The sequence below is a fragment of the Amblyomma mixtum genome, chromosome 9 (assembly GCF_055824585.1).
Source record: "Amblyomma mixtum isolate Tamu chromosome 9, ASM5582458v1, whole genome shotgun sequence".
Lineage (NCBI taxonomy): Eukaryota > Metazoa > Arthropoda > Arachnida > Ixodida > Ixodidae > Amblyomma > Amblyomma mixtum.
This window is the reverse complement of record NC_143020.1, coordinates 119,329,524-119,340,355: the sequence shown is the minus strand read 5'-3', so window position 1 is coordinate 119,340,355 and position 10,832 is coordinate 119,329,524. Positions and strand designations below refer to the sequence as shown.

The window sequence follows — 10,832 nt, the reverse complement described above, 5'->3', positions numbered from 1 at the left end:
GTTGTGATAGCAGCTAAGGAACAGTCGTAGATTTTATGAAAAGCTGTTACAAGTTTTATGACTCCATTTCTTAACTGAATGCGTGCTGGCAGTGCGTCTTAAAACCACGATAACAATGATTTGCAGTACAATGGAATATCTGACTGTTAACGCACTTGACTGGGAGAGTTTTTTTTTTGTTATTGAAAATGGTTTTTGCTAAGTTCACTTTCTATGCTCCACTAATCCGGCCCTGGATTTTTTTATTTTGTTTGCAGATATTTTTGCTTTGGGCTTTTACGACGTCTAAGGCCCCATAAGAACGTTGTAACAATTTAAAGCTTGTGGTGCAAGTATTAATCAATTTACAGGTATGGTGCCGAAATAGGACATCAGGGTTCAGTCGGTCTAAAATGTGAAAGGGAGCGCTTTGGATATCTCAATTCACAAAAAAGAAGCCAACAAAACAATACCTTATTTTGTTGTGTGGAAAAGTGTAAAGAAACTTTCTTTACTTTGTAAGACAGAGGTGGTTCTTGTAGATGCCATAAAAGACGCCGCTCTTTCCTGTTTACTCCACGTTTTGTATCATTTCGCCTCGTTCTTGTTGCTGATAGGCGCTATGATCCAACTTACCGCACGTCACGTCAGAAACAAATATGTTCAAAACTCGCATAGCCTTACTGGAAGGCGACTGTGGATACGACGAAGGCGTTCCAGAAATCTTTAGCGCCCTCTTCTGACGCGCTTCATGAAACGTTTCAGCAACGCTCAGTGTGGAGCCCGGCATATCTGGGCATATCTGATCTGGTTGGCACCCAACTATATGTGTCAACCAGCTCAAGTGTCGCCTCTTCCGATACGCAAGGTGTGCCCGAGGAGTGTTTGGCGTTAGTTAGCCATAGTAGGCACGCTGACCTCCTGTAACACGAAGGTAACACGAAGGTTTAAGATTCGAGGCCTTAATGTTAGGTGATAAAAAGCATATAAGAAGTGAACAAGAAAATAAATTATCCGCTTTACGGTCATTTCAATGCAATCTTAAAGCTAGAAAAGTATGTTCAGTCTTGTATTTTTTCTTTCTTTCCAATGTGTCGCAAAAAAATTTCACCAGCTGAAAAGAACACTTTATTTTAGCGACGAATGTCTATCTGCTGCTAGGCAGGTAGAAAAACCCGATACTACTAATAAATTTTTTAGAGTTTATCGTTTAGTGCTGGCGTGATTGAGTCAAGGTATAATTTGCATGAAATGAAGCGTCGTGCTTGTCGTCGTGCTCTAAGGCGAAGGCGGGTCATAGAAATTCAAATCCTCAATACTAGACCACAGCTTTTAGCAAAATTGGTCTGGCGTTCAATACCTTCATTGTCGTGGTCGCACGTTTAAAGACGCGGACAAGATTAAACGGAACGACAAAGAGTGTCCAAACACACAGGAAACATTCTCGGGGCACCACATTTCTATTCCAGCGACCGCGTGCATTGGAAGCACAGGAAGCACGACCCTGAGCACCCTGAGCATTTAGGCTACATCGCGCCAAAATACATGCGCTTACGAGAAGTTTTCGGACAAAGCAACCTCTCCAGTGCACGTAACTCGTCGAAATAACCAAAATTTGTTGGGCCACAGCACCGAGGGTAACCGGGCTTTCGAGATTATAGAAACTGATATGTATAATGCGTTGGGTGCGCAAAATGCCTCACAATAATTAAAGAGCCTAACGGTCACAGTTAAAAAGTTATCTATTTATTATTATTTTCAATACTGAATATTAGTTAATCAGTCTGCTAGTTAGCACGTCTTAGCTGCAAGCTGATGTGTTGTACGGCTGACAATGATATGCCGAAAAAAGCGCCCTTCTAACTCCAAAAGCCCGCTTTAAAATTTTTGTGAAATATTAGGTGAAACATCCTGTATTTATTGATTTAGCATACCTACATCGCCCACAACGTAATTATTGTGAAGGGGTTAAATATATTTCGTGTTCCCCCTCTATGGTCGTCGTCTTTCGCGCTGTCACGCTCAAGAATGTATTTCCAGCTCACCCGCTAAGGAATAGTATGAAATAAATAAAGAACGTACAGAAGTGTTGATGAAGGCAAGAAGGCAAAGCAAAAGTGGAGTCTTGATAGGAATTGTGATTTATATAAATGAAGTGGGATAATCTACTTTCTGCACCTTAAAAGAAATCTACAAGGCTAAAGTTAAGAAACACTGAGTATTGAATACAACATTAGTCTCAATATACAACTAAAAGGTCGCAAACATCTCCGAGAATAGCACGTGAGAAACCGTTAAAACTTTTTAAAGCAGCTGGCAAGAAGACTGCGGCAAGTATTAGGCAACATATGTGAATCAGTTATCCCGTTCAGCGAAAATGAGTATCTAAACAGATCAATATGAAGGTCGCATTTCTACTTTTTTGGTGCTGCCCCTCTACTTGAGACATATAGTGAGGATTCTTTTAGTAGATTTTTCTGAAAATTCCAAATTTAATAACGCGATAGCATAAGCTGTCGTCGAGGCAAGACCCTGCTACTCTCTGGCATGAAATTCAGTGATTGGTCGCGAGATTTGTGACGTCGGTAAGATAACGTGAACCAGGGAACCAATCACGTGATGGCGCCAAATTTCAAAATTCTTCACGACCGAAGAAGCTGGGAGGTTGCGGCCGTATCGACATCACTATCAATGAGGCCAAGCATAGCATCGGGTGTTACAGTGTCAGGTGGGCGGAGGACATAATGGATGAATAAATAAATACTTCATCGCCGCGAGTAGGTTTCGAACCGGCGGCGGCGCGAACAGGTCAGCTTCTCTCGTTACTGCATTGGACCACTACGTCGTTACAGCCGAATATTCTGTGTGTTTAAAGGACAGTATCCCGCGCTGTGCTTAAGCGGCACCGTAACTTTGTTGTAGATATCATGGTTGAATTTTAGACTCAAGAATTTTATTCGTTCAGCTCTCAAATTCGAACCTAGCTCTCCTAACAGATTCTGAGAATAAACTTATAGTTCGTGCTTGCAAGCTTTGCTGCATGCTTTGGCACTCGTTCCTATTAATCTTTAAAAAATTTATATCGCAGCCGAGCTTCGCAGTTGGATGGTGCACTTTTGGCTGACGGAAAACAACAGGAAGTGGAGAGCATCAGAAGAGATTATTTTTGGGGCAGTGCACCGAAATTTTCTGAAGAAATATATTTCAAAGAAACCGCAGACCGCAAATTTTTGCTTACCAAAGCATTACTTCCGGCAGTATTTTATTCATACCATCAACGCTATTTATATATCGTCGAATCATCGCTGTCCACAGCGCTTCTAGAATAAATAGCCGTGTAATGAATAGGTCCCTTTTCAGATTTCTTAGTAAACCTGCCACTCAAAACATCCGGGTAGTTCCCATCACCCAACCCGCCACGGCGGCAAAGTGGCTTTGGTGTTCGGGTGTTGCTCCCATCGTCGGGAGTTTCAATCCTGGGGCGGCGGCCGCAGTTCGGTGGAGGCGAAATGCAAAAACACGAGTGTGTTGCTCAATGTCAGGTGAGCAAAGAGCCCCGGGTGGTCTGAATTAGTCCTGAGCTCTCCATTACGGCATCGCTCATAGCCCATGAATCGCTTAGGGGCAATAAATACCACATACCATAACATGCCATATTATCATCCTCGTGACGATACATGTGGCTTGAAGCCAAATGGGACGATTTGAAATCTTGCATCAACTTAATTTCCGGCTCTCCATAGTCACTGCAGTATGTCCCCCTGTTTTTATTATCTAGTCCCACAAGAAACTTTTTCTAAAAACAAAACGTGAAGGAAGGCTGGATGCAGAGAGAATTATGCAGAAATTTAATGTAATTGTATGGCGACACAGTCTTCAGGAGTGGTCTGACCTGACTTGGTAAGGCGTGCAGGGACAGCTTAAAGCACAATTCGCGCGCAGGGCATATCACTATGGCCTATACAAACATTAGGCAGTCAGCACGCACGTGAAGGGGAGCTACGAACTGAATACGGATTCGCGACAGCAGTGAAATCGGGTGCTTATCGCAGGCCTCCTTGATATCACAGGCTCGTGGTTGATTTTATGTGGGCCCCTGATAAGAACAGCGTGAATGCGGGCCAACAAAATGTACGCTTTTTTCGCTATACTTTTTTAGTGGTTGCTTCGCACAGCTCAGTGAATTGGTGACTGCTGCAGTAAACTGCTCTTTTGCAACAGTTGCTAGCGCAGTATACTTAAGGCTGTTCATGCAGTGCAGCTTTGCTCCTTTATTTGGGGTGCATTCTGCTGCTATACCAGCTGCTTCGCAGAATCCAAACCTGGCGTGTATCCCTCCCTTCTATCAGAATGTTACTTTCAGTGCTGTCGACTCGCTCAAGGATGGCTAAAGCATTCAGGGCCACAAAACGATATCCTGTGCCCGTGCTCAATGTTCAGAAACGCAGGTGTGCTCTTTGAAAGCTTGAATTGGCGTTGAGAGGTATATGCTGCACCTCAAGCGGATATCCGGCCTCTTTATTGGCTCAAAAAATGCGGTGTTTTCGCACGCAGTGAGGCTATTAAGAGTTCGATGAGATTTTGATAACTTTCATTGTGTGTCATATTGATGCGTTCAACACATAAAGGACAGCGGTGCATGCACGGCAATATAGGAGATCGCATATGCTTATTCAACCTAGTGTCGGTTCAGGTGATCCGTCGAGTGATCTTACAGCCACTGAAAATGTTGTTAACACCGGCACTGGCGCTGTTACTGAGCACTCTGCCAGCATTATCCTTGCAATCTGCTTATCCCGAACTGCGAAGTGACCTTCAAGAGTACCAAGACATCAGTAGGGTAAGAGCTAGGCTGTTTTTTTTTTTTATTGCGGGAGAGACAATAGCTGTACGAAGTTAGAAAATGGCCTCACTTGTTCAAATTCTAAGGAGTGTCTAAAAACAAGTAATTGTTTTGCTTTTATAGCTCTTCGCCTCGACACCAAGTTCATAACACTGCTGGTCGTGCTTAATTCATCTTACTTTTTACTGGTTGACTTTTCGTACATTTTGTACATTCTTATGGCCAGCGTAATGTCCCTGAAACAAAGAACGGAGAGATGAAGGACGCGAAAAATAATAGTTTGGCGTGTCTAGTCCCTCCTTAGTATCTGCGCTGTTCCCCTCAGAAATATAACAACCAAATCAATTTTCTGTTCTCTTTGTCTTTAAAACTATTTTTGTTTCTATCTAGAAAAAGAAAAAAAAGAAGCTGCTTTCTCATGTCGTTCCAAAAAGCAGCCGAAAACAAATAAGAAACGTCAAAAGCTCAGAAAAAGGAAAGCGTGTACGCACCCTATCGCGTGTTGTACCAGGTTTCTCTGAAATGTGAAAGTTATGTCTCATAACAGTCTTTTCTTATGTGCAGTGCTACCCTGACGTTGGAAAGTGGTACATGATGTACAGAAACTTCTACACTGATCCAATTTTCGGCGGAGCGGCAAAATGCGTCTCCTTCGAGAGATACGGCGTTTACGAAAATTTTAGCACGCCTGTCACGTACTCGTACGGCAGTCATGGCTCAACGTAAGAACTTTCATTTTTTGACCATAAGGATTTGTTTAGTTAAAAAGCCTGCTATTCAGAACCGTGCGTATGTTACTGTAGGTCATGGCTCAATGAATGGGCACTGAGTTTTCGGTGCTATAAAGGAATCAGTCGATGTTTATTTCGCCGGAACAAGAGACAGAGGACACCAGCAGACAAAGCTCTGATGAGCTTGACTGGCTCCTGGGCCCAATGTAAAAAGGCACAATTGCATCGGCTAGAATAGTACAAAAAGCAATACCAAGGAACTTGAAGAGAAAAGAAATCACGGAGATGAACACAGCCAATTGGTGGTTACTAATATAAAAGACTCAAAATAACTGGTCACATGATGGATGGCGGCATAGATCAAATAAAATTCACCATGGTAGATATTACATTGTAGATGTGAAGCTGTAGAACAAACGCGTGTACGCAGTGTCCGGAAGACTTATGTCGACCAACAAAGTCCTGGCACGGAAGAGACCGCGTCATGGGTACAAGGCACTAAGAATGTATGACTATGGAAAGAAAGGATAACTAACCTTTTAGGGAATTCACTTAATCGGCTTTAGAAAAGAAGGCATATTCAAGGTTGCTGTCAGTGACTACATAAATGGAAACACGGATAATATGATGGCACAGGGAGAAGAATTTAAATGGATTTGAAGGTGTGCATTTCTGAACATTATTCAAGCACAAGTATTGGTAAAACTCGTTTGCTGTTTTTGCTGCGTTGAAACTGCAAAACGTTGAATTGTTGGTAACACTACATCTGTGTAAAAATTCTCAGTAGCAGTGCGGATGTCTTCCTCTTTTCTCGGTCTTCGTCTGCTTGCGCTCGAAACATGAAGAATCAGTGCCAGTTAGCTAATTTTTCCAGCTTACTAAAAATAAAATGTTTGACAGCAATATACATTGACAGACTTCCTTCCACTATCAGCAGTTTACAATGTATTTACGGACTATAAATACGTTTTCTGCACACCTACAAATGCGGACGTAAAACCGAACTACAATGTGCGATTTTAATCGGGGCGATTGTTTTCTTGCCGAGCTCTTCGGAAACGTCTTCTCTAAAATGCAATAATTTTTATACTTAATAGAGAGCTGAAGTTCCTTAGTGACATTCTGGATAATGCTTCACCGACCTCAAGGTAACGACACTCTGGAAACATGCACCGAAATTTACTCGTCAAAGGAGAATGATACAGTAAGGAATTAGTTAAGTGGAACGTGAGAACATGTTCGCAGCAGTATAAGACGACGAGTAGACTTCGCTGTCTAAGAATGCTATGCTGTGAAGATCCGGAGTGCTAGAAACACCAAAACTTAAAAAGGTGGCTGTCACATGCGGATGCGCTGAGAACGGGAAGTCATGTTCTCAAATTTATTTTTCTGCGTTATTAAGGATTTTGTCATAAATGAAGCAATCTAGCTCGCGCATGTGAGAATCATCCTTTGAAATTAATGTTTCTGACATTTTTCAGGAACGGCGAAATTGCCCTCACTTCTTCGACATGCTACAACACCAAAAACAAGGTTATCTTCGTACCCGACAATTGTAGGTATATAAGAACCACAGTTTCAGCAAAAAGCAAACGGAAATCTTTCAAGAAAGGAATAAATAATAGCTGATAGCTGAAATAACAGATGATAGCTGTTAGCTGAGATAACAGATGATAGGCGATCCACTGGCGTTCAAAGAGCGACAAGCATATATCAAAGTAATACAGAGACTGTGGAAGTATTATAAGATAGCACCTCAAAAAAATAAGAAAGAAACGAGGGTTCTGTGTTCTGTGAATTTTTTATTTTCTTTATGCTCTTCGGTTTCGCTGGCATCTAGTGGAAATCAAACCAGAAAAAAAAAAATTCAGTTTCATCTTCAATCCCTGAACGCCACATATCCAAGGAGGTCCCCTTAGTTCCAGTGACCTATGGTCTCTTTTTATTAGCAGAATCAACCGGGGTGTTTTGTGAAAGGTGCTCATATATATCCTTATTAGAAGGCTTTCAAAAATTCCGAGGCCTTTAGTCGCGGGTTTGATGCCGGCCGCAGCGGTCGAATTTCGATGCAGGCGTAATTTCCGGAGCCCTTCACTACGGCGTCCCTCACAGCCTCAGTTGCTTTGGAACGTTAACTCCCATAAACCTAATCTCTCACGCTTATTCGCCTGTCGAGTGCGTCCACTAGTTCTTGCCCAAATTCACTTAAATGCGTAGTCAAGACAGGCACCTCCGAAACCCATGCTCACGAAGGATAAACAATGAACGTGAGTTCTGTGCGGCAATTATACAAAATATGTTTTGGTGTCTTGTACGCAAGTAAAGTTAGTGCTACTGGTCAATATTTGGCACAACACAAGGACTATATTTCTACATAGGCGCAATGGTTCTCATCTTCTAATTATTTATTGTTTTACTGCCCTCTTTGCAGCTACCCTCGCCCAAAAAACTTTTTATATTATTTATACGGACTGCGCAGCTTGCTATATAGCCAGACACCAGTATGCTCAGAATGGTGAGTGAATTTCTGCATATTTACGTTTATTGTAAAGCCGCAGCACCTGCTTATACCGGGAAGCTATGATAAACGGGAGTTTTGGTCGAGCAGCCAAGCAGATTTGGAAATTATCAGTGCGATAACTTTTCCTGGAACATGTGATGACCGCATTGACTTTATTTTTCGATACTGTCGCTCATTCAGAAACCTTCTAAAGCGTTCTTTTTTGCAATGTCTCTCCTTCACCGCCTGTTTAATTCTGTCACGGAAGAGCCTCGGATAGGGCTTCTCAGAAAGGCATTCGGGCAAATGATGCATTTCCCTCTGATCTAAGAAGATTGTTACAGACAAAAACGCATGCACAGAAACGGTAATAAAAGGTAATCAATTTGAAAACATTCGTTAGCTTTAGATGCTTGTCATGTGAGAAGCAGAGTACAGTCATCGATGGTATTTATGGTATGACCTCGAAAGTATCGCCGCCTCCCCGTAGTCATCGTGGTACAGTTAGTGGGTTGTAATCAGTCTACCAAGCTTCGTTTGAACCTCGTCATTATCAACGCATTACATGACAGCTAATATAAATTTAGTGGCGAATACAAAACTGGTAATGCGAAAATTCGGCACCAGCTCGCGTGCAAAGATGATTATGGCCTCTGAACCATTCTTCCTGTCACGCTTAGTTACGCCGAAGCCTTTTTGCTACAACGACGACGACGTAAAAAATGCTTTCCCAGGAGCCTTCGTACTCTTCCTCTTCTAAAGTAGTCGCTTATCGATCAGATATTTTCATTTTTCAATAAACAAAACGTTTGAATTCGGAAAGATAAAATTTGCGCAGCCCTCTGTCTTTTCGTTCTAAAGTTACTCAGGAATCCACCAAAAGTGTATGCCCGATGAGAGGTGTGTTTCTGTTAGTCACTGCGTTTGTTGAAATAGTAGGTGCATCGTCTTGCTTATGTGGCACCGATCTGGGCTTCGCGCTTGGTAGAAAGACGTGCTCTAGCAACGGCTAAAAAAAAATACCTCTACGATTGCCGTTTCTTGTTAAAAAGACGATCAGGACCAACTGAAGCTGTCCTGTATCGATAACGATTCAAGGATTTGAATCGTTACTAGTTTGGGTTTTTGGACTTCACGCGTTTAAATGAACTGGTAGTACAATTTTTGAATCTTATTTTATCACCGGTAAAGGCCTATTTCGCTGCCGGAAAAAGGCAGTGCAGTCAGAGCTAGAGAAGCAATTTTTACTGAGAACAATAACAGGAAGCCTCAGCCTGCCTTTAATGCGTTTGACCGGCGCCGCTATCGATGCTTTTCCTATTTCCTGTGGAATGACGCGACATCATTACGTGACGTCAAAGTCACATAACGGGCACGTGACGTCTTCTACCAATGACGGCACTCAAGTGAAAAGTGAGCTAACAACTTCGTTGTAAAAGTAAGAAAAAGAAAAGAAAGGAGAAATCAGCGTAGACATGTAATTTTTTTTCTTGTTTCATACATCCCATTATTTTACTTCGCCGCCTCACGCCTCTTTTTCCACGCACAAATACTTCTTGGCATTCTCCACCGTACGTTCGCCAATCACTCCGTGTGGGTGTGTGCCTTGTTTGCTGAGGTAAACAACAAGTAAAGACGTTTTGGACGCGCGTTATTCTTTCACTGAGCAGTGGCTGTTAGAAAGAAATTCAAATACATTCAGCTCTTCCGAGGCATTTTATTAATGCTATAGCAATATAGGCGCCCGTTCTCAAGAAAGCAGTCGGCGTCCATCCATGACACGAAATTGTGATTGGCCAAGAAGGTCGCGATGTAGTCGTGATGTCAAGCAGAGCCGAACCACTGCGTTTTGAATCGCGAGAAGCGCGTGCTACCTCTACACCATTGGGGAACATTCGTTCATTAAAATACTTAAGCGGCTTTGTGCGAGCATCTCATACGGCAGTGGAGCCAAGCAGCAGTTAATTACTCACAAATCAGCGTGATCAATTGGCGTCACCGTTTATTAGAGCCCGCCATTAAATAAGACCAATTTATATTGAACTACCGGAAGTGATATGTATAATGTGTCATGCTATCGCATTGTTCTCTTAAGGGTAAGCTCAGCGTCGTTTCATTTTTTCTTTTTTTTTGGTGCCGTCCCAAATGCGCAGGCTACGGATGTTCCTACTGGCGACGTGCAGATACACTGAATGAGCCCGCTGACTGCTGCGAATTCATCTACGCCGAGAACTGCGGCACGTCGCCCAAGTACCTGGTGTTCAATCCTTCCTGCCTTCAGGAATGAGGATGCCGAGAAAGGCATGGCGTCCCGAAAGGCGCTCTCGGCGATCTGCTGTTATGGCCGACGGCTGGGCGTTGCCGCCTGCTGAAAGAATTGTAGAAACCATGCATTAAAATAAAAATGTTTCACTTCTAGACTAAGCTTTATTGCTTAAAATGACTTCGCCGGTGTGCTAGATACAGCCCTACGAGTTATGAATCACCAGAAAGCCACTAACGAGTGCAGTGCTGCATTATACGTGGGATTCATATTCTAGAGCTACGATACTTGGCGTATGCCTGCCAAGGATGCAGCCACAATTGATGACAACATGGATCAGTACTGCTTTAATGCGAAGAATACACCTTTCCTCGAGGCCTGTAAACCAGCGCCCAGGTGGAGGTTATAAGTAGCTATTGCATTTTTCTATCCTACTCTGACTTGAGAGGTAGCTTGTCCGTGTTTCCTGTCGTGCCTTTTTCGCGCAGTCCTTGCTTACAATTACATTAACCAAAC

At 42.7% G+C, this 10,832-nt stretch overlaps 1 protein-coding gene across 1 annotated transcript; it reads left to right on the top strand.

The window, feature by feature from the left end:
* Nucleotides 1-4,705: 4,705 nt before the first annotated feature.
* Nucleotides 4,706-10,340, top strand: LOC149330980 (uncharacterized). The gene is made up of 5 exons (XM_089559528.1): nucleotides 4,706-4,819; nucleotides 5,387-5,544; nucleotides 7,035-7,108; nucleotides 7,985-8,068; nucleotides 10,207-10,340. The coding sequence occupies exons 1-5, from the start codon at nucleotides 4,706-4,708 to the stop codon at nucleotides 10,338-10,340; spliced, it is 564 nt and encodes a 187-aa protein (XP_089415654.1).
* The last annotated feature ends 492 nt before the right edge of the window (nucleotides 10,341-10,832 follow it).

Bases quoted from the DNA above. Each gene is read 5' to 3' on its own strand.
- LOC149330980 (XM_089559528.1), top strand. From the start codon at position 4,706: ATGTTGTTAACACCGGCACTGGCGCTGTTACTGAGCACTCTGCCAGCA. The intron at 4,820-5,386 runs GTAAGAGCTAGG...TCTTATGTGCAG, and splicing joins AGTACCAAGACATCAGTAGG to TGCTACCCTGACGTTGGAAA. The intron at 5,545-7,034 runs GTAAGAACTTTC...GACATTTTTCAG, and splicing joins TACGGCAGTCATGGCTCAAC to GAACGGCGAAATTGCCCTCA.